Source organism: Brassica rapa, chromosome A03 (assembly GCF_000309985.2).
Source record: "Brassica rapa cultivar Chiifu-401-42 chromosome A03, CAAS_Brap_v3.01, whole genome shotgun sequence".
Lineage (NCBI taxonomy): Eukaryota > Viridiplantae > Streptophyta > Magnoliopsida > Brassicales > Brassicaceae > Brassica > Brassica rapa.
The window spans coordinates 16,703,576-16,720,042 of record NC_024797.2 but is presented as its reverse complement, the minus strand read 5'-3'; the positions used below and the strand labels follow the sequence as shown (position 1 = coordinate 16,720,042).

General features: G+C 39.8%; 5 protein-coding genes across 7 annotated transcripts; 2 read left to right on the top strand and 3 right to left on the bottom strand.

Moving 5' to 3' along the window:
* Positions 1-190: 190 nt before the first annotated feature.
* On the top strand, positions 191-2,229 carry LOC103859287 (60S ribosomal protein L4-1). Of its 2 annotated transcripts, none has more exons than XM_033286815.1 (2): positions 191-1,382; positions 1,732-1,787. In XM_033286815.1, the coding sequence occupies exon 1, from the start codon at positions 241-243 to the stop codon at positions 1,372-1,374; it is 1,134 nt and encodes a 377-aa protein (XP_033142706.1). In that variant the 5' UTR covers positions 191-240; the 3' UTR covers positions 1,375-1,382; positions 1,732-1,787. The 2 variants fall into 2 exon arrangements, with proteins under 2 accessions (XP_033142706.1, XP_009135047.2); XM_009136799.3 differs by lacking the exon at positions 1,732-1,787 and adding an exon at positions 1,955-2,229 and having other exon boundaries at positions 193-1,347.
* Positions 2,230-2,461: 232 nt separating this feature from the next.
* Positions 2,462-4,597, top strand: LOC103859286. 2 transcript variants are annotated; one of them, XM_018657979.2, is made up of 3 exons: positions 2,462-2,625; positions 2,724-4,238; positions 4,311-4,597. In XM_018657979.2, the coding sequence occupies exons 2-3, from the start codon at positions 2,745-2,747 to the stop codon at positions 4,473-4,475; spliced, it is 1,659 nt and encodes a 552-aa protein (XP_018513495.1). In that variant the 5' UTR covers positions 2,462-2,625; positions 2,724-2,744; the 3' UTR covers positions 4,476-4,597. The 2 variants fall into 2 exon arrangements, with proteins under 2 accessions (XP_018513495.1, XP_009135046.1); XM_009136798.3 differs by having other exon boundaries at positions 2,463-2,625; positions 2,724-4,597.
* Positions 4,598-4,655: 58 nt separating this feature from the next.
* On the bottom strand, positions 4,656-6,225 carry LOC103859285 (40S ribosomal protein S23-2). Its single transcript, XM_009136797.3, has 4 exons — positions 6,070-6,225; positions 5,277-5,432; positions 5,062-5,188; positions 4,656-4,982 (listed from the first exon to the last, which is right to left on the bottom strand). Exons 1-4 carry the CDS (start codon positions 6,072-6,074, stop codon positions 4,842-4,844), a joined length of 429 nt encoding a protein of 142 aa, XP_009135045.1. The 5' UTR covers positions 6,075-6,225; the 3' UTR covers positions 4,656-4,841.
* Positions 6,226-6,448: 223 nt separating this feature from the next.
* On the bottom strand, positions 6,449-10,376 carry LOC103859284 (protein IQ-DOMAIN 1). The gene is made up of 5 exons (XM_009136795.2): positions 8,791-10,376; positions 8,453-8,728; positions 7,996-8,217; positions 7,729-7,839; positions 6,449-7,543 (listed from the first exon to the last, which is right to left on the bottom strand). The coding sequence occupies exons 1-5, from the start codon at positions 8,848-8,850 to the stop codon at positions 6,791-6,793; spliced, it is 1,422 nt and encodes a 473-aa protein (XP_009135043.1). The 5' UTR covers positions 8,851-10,376; the 3' UTR covers positions 6,449-6,790.
* A 2,546-nt stretch (positions 10,377-12,922) lies between these two features.
* Positions 12,923-16,044, bottom strand: LOC103859282. The gene is made up of 8 exons (XM_009136794.3): positions 15,768-16,044; positions 15,206-15,652; positions 14,703-14,844; positions 14,341-14,626; positions 13,821-13,893; positions 13,646-13,736; positions 13,492-13,571; positions 12,923-13,401 (listed from the first exon to the last, which is right to left on the bottom strand). Exons 1-8 carry the CDS (start codon positions 15,828-15,830, stop codon positions 13,228-13,230), a joined length of 1,356 nt encoding a protein of 451 aa, XP_009135042.2. The 5' UTR covers positions 15,831-16,044; the 3' UTR covers positions 12,923-13,227.
* Positions 16,045-16,467: the final 423 nt, after the last annotated feature.

Genomic DNA, 16,467 nt, shown 5'->3' with positions numbered 1-16,467 from the left:
ATATATAGATTATATTTATAATGTTATCGAAACTAATCACTATATATTTTGTTGACAAAAAAAAATCACTATATATTTTATTAACTTCGGCTACAACTACAAGCCTGTCCCAGTTGACTTGGGGACGAAGTACAGGCCCACTAATCGAACACACTAACTCTAGACAACCATAGTATAAATAACATTTCAAGCCGCAGCTTCACACAGTGAGAGAAGAGACACAAACCCTAAAATATCGAAATGGCCACCGCCGCCGCTCGTCCCCTCGTCACCGTCCAAGGCCTGGACAACGACATGACCACCGACCAATCCCCAACCGTCGTCCTACCCAACGTCATGACAGCCCCCGTCCGCCCCGACATCGTCAGCTTCGTCCACGCCCAAATCTCCAACAACTCCCGCCAGCCCTACGCCGTCTCCACCAAAGCCGGCCACCAGACCTCCGCCGAGTCGTGGGGAACCGGACGCGCCGTCTCGCGTATCCCCCGCGTCCCCGGCGGCGGAACTCACCGCGCCGGACAAGCTGCCTTCGGTAACCAGTGTCGCGGCGGACGCATGTTCGCCCCGACAAAGGTCTACCGTCTCTGGCACAGGCGCGTGAACGTCAACATGAAACGCCACGCCATCGTCTCCGCCATCGCCGCCACCGCCGTTCCCGCTCTTGTCGTCGCGCGCGGGCACAAGATCGAGAACGTCCCCGAGCTGCCACTCGTGGTTAGCGACTCCGCCGAAGCCGTGGAGAAGACGTCAGCTGCTATCAAGGTTTTGAAACAGATTGGTGCTTATGATGATGCTGAGAAGGCTAAGGAGAGTATTGGGATTAGGTCTGGCGTTGGTAAGATGAGGAACAGGCGTTACGTTTCTAGGAAAGGTCCTCTTGTGGTTTACGGCACCGAAGGGTCCAAGATCGTGAAGGCGTTTAGGAACCTCCCCGGTGTGGAGCTTTGCCACGTGGAGAGGCTCAACTTGCTGAAGCTTGCGCCAGGTGGACATTTAGGGAGGTTTGTGGTTTGGACCAAGTCTGCTTTCGAGAAGCTTGAGGGGATCTATGGTTCGTTTGAGAAGGGGTCGGAGAAGAAGAAGGGTTATGTGCTTCCTAGGGCGAAGATGGTGAATGCTGATTTGGCGAGGATTATTAACTCTGATGAGGTGCAGAGTGTGGTGAAGCCGGTTGAGAAGGATGCGAAGAGGAAGGTGATGAAGAAGAATCCGTTGAAGAATTTGAATGTGATGCTGAAGTTGAATCCGTATGCTAAGACTGCGAAGAGGATGTCGTTGTTGGCGGAGGCGGAGAGGGTTAAGGCTAAGAAGGAGAAGCTTACAAAGAAGAGGAAGACAGTCACCAAGGTAATCTCACTTGTTTATTTTGTCTAATGATTTAGGCGCTGTTCGTTTGGTGGTCGCTAGCGTCAGCGACCAACTTCAGCGACTATACGTTGTTCGTTTACCGGTTGCGGACTCAGCGACTGATCGCAGCGACCAGACGCTAGCGACTCGCGATTAAAAATTTTGATCGCCGAAAATTTCAGCGTTTGCGACCAAAAAACCTGCGATAAAAAAAAATGATATTTAATAAATATTTGGTCGCCAGCGATACTAAAACGAACAATTCAGCGACAACCGCTGCGATCAACCTCACGACCTTCAAACGAACAACTATCAGCGACACTATGTTGCAGTCGCTGACTCTGGTCGCTGATGCTGGCGACCACGAAACGAACAGGGCCTTAGTAGTACTGTCTTAAACCGAGTTATTACTTATTAGCAATGGAGATTTCATTTTGGCTTAGTAACTAAATGTCTTTGCTTTTATGGTCTTAGTTTGTTTCGTCTTTGTTAGTGTTTTGTATACATTAGTAATCAATAGTTTACTTTTTTTTCTTTGTATAATATGCTTTTTTGTGCAAAATTTAGAGTTTTTCTAACTCTGTTTTAAATTTTGTTAATCTTACAGGAGGAGGCATTGGCGATCAAAGCAGCAGGGAAGTCGTGGTACCAGACTATGATCTCCGACAGTGACTACACCGAGTTTGACAACTTCACTAAATGGCTCGGTGCTAGCCAGTAATACTATCGTTATGGTTGAGACAGTTTCATGTTTAGGAAAAGATTTTGGTTTTATATCTGTTTGGTTTTTTGCTGTCTTAATACTAACTTCAGCTTTTGACAAGTTTCATTTTTCATTTTTGGACCTTGCTTTCATCAATCAGACTACTATTTATTTATTTTTTGGTTCCTCAAAATGAATGCTTGTTCTCTTATGAAATAAATCAAGACAAAGCTCAAGTTTTTGTCAGTTTAAACAAAGTTTAAACAAAGTATCCCTGTAACAAGCCAAGGAAACAAAGTTTAGTCCAATGAAGTAATAAGGCTTCTAACTATGGGTTTTATAAATGGGCCCAATTGATTGAACCCTAGACCCAGTTATTACAAAAGCAAAATGCTTTAGTTGTTCGCCACGTGGATAGTCCCTCACAATGTAAGAAGTTACCAAACAAAAAGACACAAAACGAGAAACCCGTTTCCTTCTGGTTCGGTTTGACGGGACTCTTCATTTACTTCAAAGAAACCACCTCCCGCCGCCGGAAAACCGCAGCCTCACCACCACCACCACCACCACAATTGGTTTGTTGACCGCACCATCTCTCTCTTTCTTCACTATAGGTATTTGATTTGTTGTGAAATGAAGTGAAGTTTATTTCTGATTACATTTCTCTCTCTAGGGTTTTGTCTTGGTACTGCTTATGTCGACTGAACAAGAACGTCTTCACCCGGGGTCCGACGCTGTTGATGACTGTGATGCCTCGGAGGTTGAGGTTAAAATGTCTGAGTTCTCAGCTGAGCCCTTGAGTGGTCAAGATCAGGAGCTGGTCGGATGTTTAGCTTCTTCAGCTGGTGATCTTGCCACAGAAAAAGAATCTGTAAATGGAGGGTTAGATCTGAGCATTGAAGCTCAAAATGTAGAAAGTGAGAAGAAGAAAGTCTCAGGAAAGCAAGGAAGTAAAGCTGAGAGCTTGGATGATACTGAATCTTTTATGGCTTTAGAGCCATATGAAAGCAAGGATGAGAGTGCTTTGGATAATGACAGTGCCCCTGTAAGGTCGAAAGTGAAGTTCCTTTCTGACTCAGATTTGGTTTGGGCCAAAGTAAGGAGCCATCCGTGGTGGCCTGGACAAGTGTTCGACGCTTCTGCTTCCTCAGAGAAAGCCAAGAAACACTTCAAGAAAGGAAGCTTTTTGGTGACGTACTTCGGAGACTGCTCCTTCGCTTGGAACGACGCGACAAAGATAAAGCCTTTCCGGCAACATTTCTCACAATTGGCGAAGCAGAGCAGTCTTCCTGATTTTGTTGATGCTGTTGAGGCTGCTTTGGAAGAGGTGTCGAGAAGGGTAGAGTTCGGTTTGGCTTGTTCTTGTGTAGGGAAGGAAGTCTTTGAGAGGGTCAAGAGTCAGAAGGTAATGAATCCTGGAGTCAGAGAAGAGTCAAGTAGGGTACAAGGTGGAGACAAGGTCTCAAGTGTGGTCGTCTTTGAACCTGCAAAGCTTGTGGAGTATGTGAAGGGTTTAGCATGTGCTCCAAGGTATGATGCTTCTGATGAGCTGATGTTTGTGAGTCAGAGAGCTAGGCTACTCGCTTTTAGTCGCTGGAAAGGCTTTATTGAACTTCCTGAGTTTGAGACGCTTCAGGGATCTCTAGAGTCTGCACCCAAGATGAAAGAGTCTGCTCCTGAACCGAAAAAGAGTACTAAAAGGAGAAAGACAGAAGACAAAGATGATGGAGTGTTTGAGTATGAGGACACTGCTGTTCTGAAGAAGAAGGAGAAGAAGACTTTGGCGGAGTTCATTGCTGAGATACGCTTAAGCAAGAGTAATGGGAAGAGATCACATGGTGAAAAGAAACGCAAGGTTGTGGATACGAAACTGACAAAGTCTGCTAAAAAGATGAAGGTGAACGTGCAGAAAGAAGATTCAGGATCGCCAGTTTCTCTTAAGAATGATCAGAAGGTTACACCGAAGAAAGCTAAAACAAGTTTTGGAATTGGGGCGAGCATATTGAGAGTAGCAAACCAGATGCATTGTTCAACAACACCTACTGGACTCGTACCTTGCAGTAAGAGCAATGGCAGTGGGAAAAGTCTCCAGGGCAGAAGTAAACCTGAAGCATTGTCTAAAAGAAAGACTTCTCCTAATGAAACACTTTCAAGCATTCACTCTGCTTCTGCTACCAAAGCCTCGAATGAGAAAGCCAATCTCATCAGCATAGACAAGCTACAATCTGGAGAATTTGAACATGTGGAAGACTCGAAGTTGGAGGAGTCCGGGGACTTGAAAGGCTCTTCTGAAGAACAGATGGCAAATAAGGATAAGGAAGAAGCTGCAAACGTTGTGGGTGAGATGACTACTGAGGAGAGTAATCTAACCGAGGAGAAAACCACAGGCTCAGTCTTGAAAGAGCAGCTTGTCAACAAGAACTGATCTAATGCACTAATCAACTTACGGTTATAGACAACTTTTGTTTTCTTTCTAAGTTCATGTTTGTTTTTGACTATATTTGAGTAAAACAAAACCCTTTTGAGTGAGAAAAGGTTACAAACTTATTTGTTGTTGCACTGATCATGAGCTGAGATCTAACGCTAGCTAAAATTAGTCTCATAGTGAAAGCTTCAAAGTAAATATATTACTTTAGGCAAACAGGATCCAAAACAGATGAGATAAAACCATGTTTAAAACTCAACCACTAGTACATGTTCGAGAATCTTTGAAGCAGAAAAGAGGTAATGGCTTCAAGCCATGAAGAAACAAAAATCCATTAACAAAATAAGCTTGAAAAAACAGTAGTCTCTAAGACCTAGGCTTCTCCTTCTTCTCCTTGAAAAGAGCCAAGAGCGAGACACCAGACACCTTCACCACCTTGAACCTAACTCCAGGAATATCTCCAACGGCATGTCCTTTACGCCCAAATCCAGCAATCAACACCTCATCCTGCACAACATTCATCAAATGACCCAAAAGATTGTAAGCATATTAATAAGGAAATAAATGGTAAATAAAAAACGCTTACGTTTTCTTCAATGTAGTTCAAGCAACCATCATTGGGAACGAAAGCAGCAATCTTTTTGCCGTTCTTGATCAACTGAACTCTAGCACATTTACGGATGGCAGAGTTAGGCTGCTTAGCTTCAATACCACTGCATAATTAAACAACAAGCTCAGAACAAAATCAAGGAAGAAACTGAGATGTGTTGGTTAGAGAGAGAGAAGTGGTGCAAGTCTTACATCTTCTCAAGGACGATTCCTTTAGCGTGAGAAGAACCAGCAAAAGGCTTCTTCCACTCGTTTCCTTGGTGACTCTTCTTGTACTGCTTGTCAGCCCACCTCTGGTTAATCCTAAGCCTCTTCAGCTTGCGCCCAGCTCCCATACCACGTGTCTTACTGAAGAGATTGAAAAGACAACACATTGAGGTTACAATTGACATAAAGTCGGAAACTTTATCAAACAAAACACTTTCAGCCATGGAACACTAAGAAGAGAGTGAGTGAAACTAGACATGAGGCATTGTATTACCACACTAAAGTTGTAACATTTAACTGAAACTCAGTAAAGACAAGCATTGAAACCATACTTGTGATTAACATAACACTAGCAACCACTAGAGAACTAAGAGTTGAACCCAACATGCAACACATTGAGCTCACAATGACATAAAGTTAGAATCTTTATCAAACAAAGGGAGAAAGTGAAAGTAAACAGTGAGGCATTGTATTATCCACACTAAAGTTCTAACATTTATCTGAAAATCAGTTAAGACAAAGCATTGGTCGCATCCTTACTTGTGATTAACATAACACTCTCAACCAAATTCACCATTTCCATTATTAAGCGTAGAGAACTTAGAAGTGAGAGCACAACCAGAAGACAACGAAACAGCAATCCTAATCAGACAAGGCATGTATGATGGAAGTTAACTAATCATCATTGCGTTTCACCGAAAACATGAAAACAGAACATAGACATTCGAGCATAGAGATGAGGTTGGAGACAAAAGGATCCCAAGGGAGGAAAGCATACCCCATGTTTGCGACGGCGAGAGAGTGAGAAGAGAGACTGTTGCTGCAACTGCGGAAGGCGAGACGTGGAGAGGAACCCTAAAGCTAAGAAACTATTTATATATATTAGTGGTCGTCAATTGATATGCAATCCGGTCTGGTATAAACCGGTTTGCTATTAGAAGACGGATTGTTGAGATTTTAATTGGATTCTGTGGTTTTTAGTGGATTTTGTTGAATAAAAATTAGAGTGACTGATAAACTTTTTTAAAATAAATTTGTTTGCTAAAAACAGTTAATTATCTCATTTATTTTGAAAATGAAATAGACTATATTTTATAATTTTTGTTTCTTTACATTTTGGCGTTTTAATTTACGTAAGATATTTGCTTTTTATTCATTTGTTTTCAATGTGGCAAGAAAGAAAGAGAGACAAAAAAAAACTGTTTACTTGAATTCAGTTTACAAATCAATTTTGGTATGGTTTGATCCAGGCTCAGAAGTCAGAACTAATAACATCAACTATTCGATAAATGTAACATATATATGAAGCAATTCAACAGTCTATATATCGATAGAAAATATCGAAAAAAACATTAGAAAAGGTTATATGATTGACAGATACTTATGCTGCACATTCTTGTAACCAACATCGTATTGCTTGCATGTTAGTTGATACAAAACTCAGAACACCATCCTTGGTGCAAAAATGTATATATAGTGGTAGATAAATAATACAAAGGTTAAGCACACGGCGTTTTCACCGCTTTTAAAACGCTGTTTTCAACCTTAGGCGGGGCTGTGGATCGTCTAGGTTTGGGTGCAGGAGAAACTCGTTTCTTAGCTGCAGGTGCTTTCTCCCGTAAAACATCATTACTTTCCTCTTTGGTTGCCTTGGTCGCAGCAGCTGAGCTCTGGGCTTTGAGGTTGACACGTGCTGGTTTTGTGGGAACCATATTGCTACGTCTAGCCACTGAGCTAGCCAGACCTTCGTCGTCACTAACCGATGACCTTGCAATGATGTGCCTACTACGGTTCTTCTCCGAGCTCTTGGGGATTTCCTCGGCTGGTTTTGTGGGAACCATGTTGCGACGTCGAGCCAGCCCTTCGTCGTCACTAACCGATGACCTCGCAATGCTGTGCCTACGGTTCTTATCAGAGCTCTTGGTGATTTCATCAGTGGTCTTGGGTCTTATGGCCGGTGGGTTTGGCTTGTTCTTTCTGGGATTGCTCGTGGTGGATGATGATGATGTTGATGTGGTATTTGGTTGAGTCGAGCTGTTGAGCTTTTTGCTGTTTGAAGATTTTGTTGTTTCTCCTCTATGGGAGCTGCGGTTAGTCGAGGTCTTAACCGCTGGCTTAACGGTGTTGGTTTGTTCTTTCTCTGAGCTCTCCTTGTCAGCCGTCCACCTTTCCAACCAACTCCAACCCCAAGTAAGGTTATTAGGATCCATGAACATAGTATATGTATGTTTCAAGTTGCTCTTCAAGTGTTGCTGCAAATATGAGCCACATATGATGATCATTAGGCATTACTCCGAGTGAATTCAAAATATTATTAAGCCACATTTGTCAAGATATCAAACTCCATGCCTCAAACTTCTTTGTCTACAAGTTTAACTTCCATGTTCTAGCACTTTATTTGTAGCAACACTTCAGCTTATAGTGTGAAAGTAAGTACCTGATGTGTGGATGCATAAGCCAATGCCCTTTCCTTTCTCATTGTCGCCGCCTCGTTCTTATTCAACAAACCTGCTTCAACTTGTTTCTTGGACTGATTGTTGACCCCATTCTATAGAAGAAAGAGCAAACATCTTAGGATTAGGAAATAGATAAACAAGATCCCATCAGAAGATGTGACTGAGTGAGCAAAAACTGTGGGAAGAATAAATGAAACATAGAGTGGTGAATGAAAATTGCATCTGAGATTATACAAAAGGTGAGAGACCTTAGAGCCTCTTAGCTCTTTGGCATGCTTCTGAAGGAGTTGCTTATGGCGACCCTGATTCTCTTCTGCCATCCTGATTCTCATAGACCGGATCTTTGACTGCATACGAGTGAAAGTCTGCATAGATCTAAGAGTATTTGCAGCTTGCCTTTGTACAACCAATCCTTCCATCAATAACTTAAGTCTAGCCCACCTCCTCATCCTCAGCGCTTCTCTTCTTGCCTACATTGTAGAAATTATAAATTTTAGGGTCATACTTGAGAAAAAAAATGCTCTTTGCTCATATTGCAACTCAAAGAAAAATCAACCAAACACAGCTTGATTCTATCTAATCTATTTTAAATATAAAGTAATTTTTTATCCAATTTCAAACAGCTTTTTAACAAGAAAGATGCATTATTATTAATCAAGTCCTAGTGAAGCCAAAACCATGCGTATGAATAACCAAAGTACATACCAAATGTCCCCTAAATGTAGACTGGATAAAGATGGCAGCTGCTTCTTCCCCTGCAAACCTATCAGGTGCAACTGGTGGAGGAACAGACTCAGGAGTTGAATCTCCAAGAACATTTTCTTGTTCTTCTGAAGGAGGAGGAGATAGATTCTTCTTCTTCCTGTGTTCATAGTTGACCTCATCAACTCTGACCTCAAACTGAGGAGGAGAGCTTCTGGATCTTGCAACCAGTACAGGGTAAGAAATGACACTCTCCTCAACCGATTGGTGTTTCAACTTCTGCATATGATTTTACATCAGTATAGTATGAAAGCTAATAGATAACAAAACTTGATGATTACCTTTACATCTGGACTAAAAGCCTTCTTTACGTTCTCCAGCCATTTCGCTTTCTTGACCATCTCACTTTTTTTCAAAAATCAGTTAGAGAGAAAAACAGGAAAAGAAGAAGATGAATTGAACTTGTAGAAGAAGCTTAAAATTCAACATATAATCTTTTCTTTCTCCAAAAACATCCCTCAGAGAGTTCTTCTAGTGGTTAAGTGCGACTTTTAAAGAAATGAAAAATGCAAATAATAAAGAAGAATTTTGAATCGGTCAAGTTTGTCATTCTTTGCTGACTTCTTGAGATGGAAATCCTGCGATCACGTTGTCATCTAAGAGTCCATTGTTTTGTTTTGTGTCTATTGTGAGATCCCACTAATTAGCAACTTCTGTGGGGCCTACCTTTGAGTTCGTTATTTAACAGCTTTTTTATATTCTAACGAATTTAATAGTGCATTTATTAACCTAAACGCACGAGTCTTGCTACATCATTTCTCTGTCACGGTTAGTCAGATTTGATATTATTCTAATCTTGGGACAAATGATATTAGATTGTTTTGAATCTACTGTTCTACATCTGCTTCAAAACGTGGGTCATCTTATAATAATCAAACAAGGTTTTAGTGCTTTTTGAAACTCTGATGATTTTTCAAAAAAGTATATGTTCATATGCTGTTGTGGGATTACTATCACTTTCATGATGAGAAATTTTGAATCTTAGTTAACTTATAAGAGTGTTCAGAGCTGAGCTTATAATATGGTTGACCTGTGTGTTTGGATCTTTTGGTATGTAATGATATATAGTTGCGTTAGTCTTTGGATGGGTAGATCCTCTGATATCTACACATTTTAGGACTGCAAGAGACTTTTATGATTATATGACTAGTAGATTGAATAATCTTGTATATTAACCAGAAGAATCCCAGACTGTCAGAGTCTTCATTAGGGATGTTAACGTAGGGTAAAATAATCCAGCCCAGCCCAACCTACAGATAACCCAACCCAGTTTATACCCAACCTGCAAAAACCCAGAAACATCAAGATTGAAATCCAAACCCAAAAAATAACCCAATAGGGTATAGGGTTACCCATGGGTACCCAAAGTATTATCTTATTTACTCAAAAAATATTATGTAAAATATTAATATCATTAATGTCAGTTTTAATATATAAATAAGATTTCGCAATTTTATAGAAAAACTTGTTTTATCGCAAAATCTCGTTTACGCCAAACGGGAAAACCCGTTTTCGATCGGAAAAACTCGGCTTTGCGGTTTCGGCAGGAAAATTTGATTTTCCGGTTTTGGCGGGAAAAATCATTTTGTGATTTTGGCGGGAAAACTCGATTTTACGATTTTGACGGAAAAACTTACTTTGCAGTTTTGGCGGAAAAACTCGCTTTTGCGATTTCGGCGGGAAAACTCGGTTTTTCGGTTTCGGCGGGAAAACTCAGTTTTTCGGTTTCGGCAGGAAAACTCGTTTTGCGGTTTTGGCAAGAAATTTGGGTTTTGCGGTTTTGGCGGAAAAATTGGGTTTTGCGGTTATGGTGGAAAAACTTGTTTTTGCGGTTTTGGCGAGAAAACTCGGTTTTGCAGTTTTGGCGGGAAAATTCGGTTTTGCGGTTTTCAGTCGGAAAACTCGATTTTAAGGTTTTGGCGGAAAAACTCGGTTTTGCGGTTTTGGGGAGAAAACTCGGTTTTGCGGTTTTGGCGGGAAAACTCGGTTTTGCGGTTTTCAGTCGGAAAACTCGATTTTAAGGTTTTGGCGGAAAAACTCGGTTTTGCGGTTTTGGTGAGAAAACTCGGTTTTGCGGTTTTGGCGGGAAAACTCGGTTTTGCGGTTTTCAGTCGGAAAACTCGATTTTAAGGTTTTGGCGGAAAAACTCGGTTTTGCGGTTTTGGGGAGAAAACTCGGTTTTGCGGTTTTGGCGGGAAAACTCGGTTTTGCGGTTTTCAGTCGGAAAACTCGATTTTAAGGTTTTGACGGAAAAACTCGGTTTTGCGGTTTTGGCGAGAAAATTCGGTTTTGCGGTTTTGGTGAGAACACTCGGTTTTGCGGTTTTGATGGAAAAACTTGGTTTTATGGTTTTTACAGAAAAACTCGGTTTTGCGGTTTCGGCAGGAAAACTCGATTTTTCGGTTTCGGCGGAAAAACTCATATTTTGGTTTCTGTGAGATAATTTATTTTTATGGCTTTGGAGGAAAAAATCATTTTTTGGTTTTGATGGAAAAAACATTTTTGCAAATTTTATATAATTTAATTTAAATGGTGAAAATATAATAATATAACTGAAAACCCATGGGTAGACCATTACCCTTTTATATTTACCCAACATAAATATGGGTTTCAAAATTAATACCCATGATCGACCCAATAAATCTTAGACGGGTAAAAACTCAACCCGTTATTAGTGGGTTTGGGTAAACCCATGGGTAATTACCCATGTTAACATCCCTAGTCTTCATAGTCCCTGACTTGTCTAGAGATTTAGATTGCTAAATTTAGCAGAAGATCTAATGATTATGAATTTGTGATTCTAAATGTCTCTTGTAATGAACCAAACACAGAAACACGTGCAAAAGCTATTTTAAATTTGGAATCACATTATCTCAATAAAGCTTATAGAGTTGAGGATTCATTGTCAATACAAGAACACATCATATGCTAATATCTTTAACATACAAAACTAAAAAAAAAAGAGTGCAGTCCTGCAGAGGTGAGTAATCAACAAAAGGATCTAATCACAAGTAAAGATAACAGGAATCTACTCGCCAGGAACTTGAACTCCTTGCTTCAGCTTCTCTTTCTTCATCTTCTTCTTTGAAACCGGCTTCTTCTTCCTCGGAGGCAGATTCTTCTGCGCGTAGGTGTAAAGGACGAAGTTCCCTACGAGGAATGCCACTAGCAACCCTCCAATCACAAGAAGGACGATCAGCCCCGGGTTAAGCCCTTTGCTTTCAATCTTTCCCTGTTTCATTGGTTCTTCAACAACTTAGAAAATGAAATCAAGATGCAAGGAGTACAATATGAGAAGTGACACAAGTGCTCAACAATAACAGAACTCAAACAAGCATGAAACTCTCCAAAGGCTAAAACTTTACCGATCCAATTCCACAAGATCACAGAACCAAGCTAAAGTTTCATGTAATCATGTCAAAATGGACTCAAAATGCTCGCAATTTTCAATCTTTAGAACTGGAACATCATGCATTAAACTAGATTTGATCTCAGTCTACACAGTTAAATGCAGATCTAGCGATTCATCATCGAAAGTAACTAGATTTGAACTACTCAGAGTTCGAACGAGGAAACACTACACAAGTAGACAGATGAGTTCAGAGAGTGGATTAGATCTTACAGAGAACTCATCAGCCATGTCTGCGAGAGATCAGCACCAATCGCCGGAGACAGTTGTGAAGACTAAAACTTTTTTCTAAGAAGATTCAGCAATTAATAAACAGAGACCGCTGCTGCTAGTCCACGGGGTTTGGTTTGCACTATTAAACTATTTGGGGTCAATACAAAATAAAACAAAAGTATGAGTGGTAGGTGATGCTGATGCATCAATAACAGAGACCACTGCTGCTAGTCCAGGGGGTTAGTTTTGTCATATGTAAAATATAATGGGGTCAATACAGAATGAAACAAAAGTATGAGTGTTAATGCAAAAATAACAGGGACCACTGCTAGTCCACGGGATTAGTTTTGCAATATAAACACTATTTGTGGTCAATTTAAAATAAAACAAAAGTATGGGTGGTGATGCATAAATACTTATACAGCAAGATTCGGACGTAAACAGAAAAGAGATTCAAAAACTTTATTTGAGGAATCAGATATTTGTCTTCTTGTAAGAGAATCGGTAGAAAGATAACAGTTGAGGTCAAGCCGGAACTTCTGCATAGATATTGTTTTGTTGTGTATTGTTCTTGGCTTCGCTGCATACTTTGTACAAGTAACTAAACAAACCTTTGTCCTCTGCAGTGTACTGAAGCAATGAGATGAACAGTAAAGGACACATCATTACTCTCTCATGCCCTCTGCTGTTACCGTTTCTTACCTAAGTCAGCGTGTATTGTAACTTTATGTATCTCTGTGATCTTTCTACTAGAGTTTCTTCTAAGTGTCAAGACTATTGAAGTTGTGTTCTTCCGGCAATATTGTATTATTCCCATGTTGTTCTTCTCCATACAATGATGAGTATATATATGTATTATTCCTTTGTACTTACATTTTTGTACAAGAAAGTACCAAAAAAATAAGCCATAACAAACAGCTGATATACTCTCACATTCACACACAAAAGAGACCACCCAAAAACAATCTTTAAACTCTTCCAGGTATATCACTACTTAATCCACATGACCAATCTGTTCTCACATCTCTAAACCGCTAGTGGAACATGTGATCAGCATTTATGAGCTCTGGCTTCAGTTTCATGATCCACAGATGCTCTAACCTGCTGTCTGAACTGGTGGTGGATCCGCCTGACTACTGCTTGGAGGTTCATCTGCTCTCTGGATTCTCCTCCATTTTGCAAATTCGGCTAGACCCGTTTGCCCGCTCATGGTGAGCCCAAACCCAACCAATGTTGCTAAGAGAATGGACACGACTGGCTTCATGTGAACCTGTACAAAGTAAACACCATCATACAGACTATGAGATAAAACAAGAAGGATAGAATCTTGTTCTGTTCTTGAGAGAATAAAAACTCTCACCAATGTGAAGAAAATGTGAGAGAAAAAAACTACAAGACCGAACTGAACTGTTGCGTAAATCCAGATATATTGCTTCGTCACTACACAACAATGTACAAGAGATCAAATAAACTGATGGGGAAGCAATTTTTTTTTACTGTTAAGGAACTTGTACCCATTGTTGTTGTGGTCATGGAGGCAAGAAGACCAAGAACGCAAGAGAATGGTAAAGATATTGCAATGGCGCCGGATTTCATTTTCGTAAGCTGTTAATGATATTGAGACAAGAACATGTTACATAAGCTTGGTACAGAAAAAAGTGTAAGAATCATAAATTCACCAACTCATACCAGAAGCTGCTCGAGGAAACAGAAGTATGCAAGCATGCTGACAATGACAAGTACTGGAACATCCTTCCATACACTGAAAGGAAGAGAGTACCAGTCAATAACATACACAAAGTCCAAATCTTTTTTCAAGGTGTTATAGTCCTTGGCATATTAACTGAAACCGAGAAAACGAACCGGAACCGAACCAAAAAAAATTAGACTGAAACTGGACCGAAAATTACAAAAACCCGAATAGTACAATTTATCAAAACCGAACCAAAACTGTGTTTCTAAACCAAACCGAAACCCGATCCTAAGATAATTATATATATAATTTAATTTATAAATCGATCATTATTTTTATTAAAAATCCCAACTAAACCCAAACCATTTATAATTTGGTTATGTTTTGGATTTTATAAAAAAAATAGAAACTCGAACCGATCCGAAAGATGTCCAGTTTCTAAATGAGTCCTATATACACCAACCTGAACCGGAAACGAATGCACAACACTAGGGTGTTATTTAGATTCTGACTTGCCTGTAGTGAGAAGCCTCCGTATCAGCATCTCCAAAGTTCCCCTGCGAGTTCTGCATTCGAAGAAGAGTCACAGGGAGATTCTGAACCTCTTGCTTACACACATCACACGTTCGGTTTCCTTTAATGGTAAACCATTTGATCGTACATTCCTTGTGTGCAAGAGCTAATTCACCTCTACACATACATTCCATCTTGAAGGCATCTGAGTCTTCTCCCAATTCCACCATGCAGATCCTGCACACAGCTTCTTCTTCAGGTACATCTTCTCCTCCATCAACATCCGTGTCTGAAAAAACATTACACACCAAATATAAGCCTATTCGGATAGAACCAAAAAAACACAAAATACAAATGCAACTAACCGTTAAGTTTCATGATATTTCTTGCCGGCGTCATGTTTGGAGTAGGAATCACCCGGAAAACACCTGCTTGTCTTAGACTACCATCTTTGTTGAACGCTGGAACGGAGCGTGATCGGTGTATAGGCAGTGGAGGGCCTTTCTTCTGTTTGAGACAAACATTAAAAATTAAAATTCTGGTCAAACCAACAATGAAGTAAAGCACAAGATAACCTTATTAGTACTTAAACTTATCTTTTTTTTTGAAACACATACTTAAACTTATCTTACAAGCAAAATGCATTACTTAAACATACTCTAATGAGACCAAAGCAAAGTACAAGACAAGAAAACGTCTCTTGCCAACGAGATAACAGCACAAACCACAGTATAATTTCACATGAGAGTCTAAATGAAAAGACCATTATTACTTAAACATAATCTAGTGAGACCAAGGTGAAGTATAAGACAAGAAAACACCTCTTGCCAACAAGACAACAACACAAACCATTATTGACGTTACTCACCAAATCAACCACATATCTCCCATGCGTAGACCCAGGATTAGAGTGAGCTAAAGGGGTAACAGGCAAGGACTCAGTTTTCTTCAACCTCGGAGTCAAAATATTACTGAGAGTCCACGTGGACCTGTCCCTCCCATTGCCTTCAAAGGCCAAATCCTCAGCTTTCTCGACATCGCTGTTTCTGTTTTTGAAGCTCAGCTTTGGGACAAGATTCTTCAAACTATTAGGTTTGTTTCTCGAAGAGGAAGATGAAGGGCTAAGTGATGCACCACGCTGGCCGATTCTAGGACTCGACATTGGAGAAAAGTTTACTCTTTTGGCAACAGGGCTTGATGTTAGGGATGCATTTTGTCTCGAGAGATCTTCTCCCGTGTCTTCAGGTGTTGTTCCCGACACAATGCCTCGTCTCCATGGGTCTTCTTCTTGTGCAATCTCAGGAGAATCTCCTTCCTGTAACACCAAAGATCATTTCAATTATTAAAAGGCTTAATCTTTTTTCACATAACAGACTCAATTATTCAAATCAAACAACCAGAAAAAATAATATAGATTAGGAAAATTTTACCCTTTGAGGTGGAGAATGGAGAGAGGTATGTTCTTCTACGCGAGGCTGATCTCTACCATCCATCACCGAAGTGGGAACGAAAGCAGAGGAGAATCTAAAACTACAGAATCAATATCAAAAACTGTAGTTTAAGAATCAATCAGGAACCCTTTTTGGAGGATAAAGGCGAGACCTTTTTCTTCTGGGTTCCTTAGATTGATTGAGAATATGTGATTGATTGATTGATCTCATTCATACATACATACATTCATTCATTCATTATATCACTGTCTGTTTTTTAGCTGAAAAGGTTAAGTTTGGTCCGCTATTATTTATTACATTTTAAGTAGTTAATTTATGGCGCATACTGGTAAGTTCGTTATTTATGTTTCAAAATAAAAATAATATTTTATAGAGCTTTTATGGAATTCAAATCAATTATTAAATTTAAAACATGGGTAATCTAAGCCAAGTAGTGGTATATTTTAAGAAATATATTTGATCAATATATTTTGATCGATAATTCAGTAATATATGGTTTGAATTTGAATATTTACAGCATATTTTTAACAATAGATATATTTTCATCACTTATCTGTAAATAAGCAGTATTTAATCTTAAGATCCAAAAAACTTAATTGGTAAATGGATATAAAACAAATAATTAATTTTCGATGGATGCAAAAAAAATACAATAGACCCAAAAAAAATACAATAGACC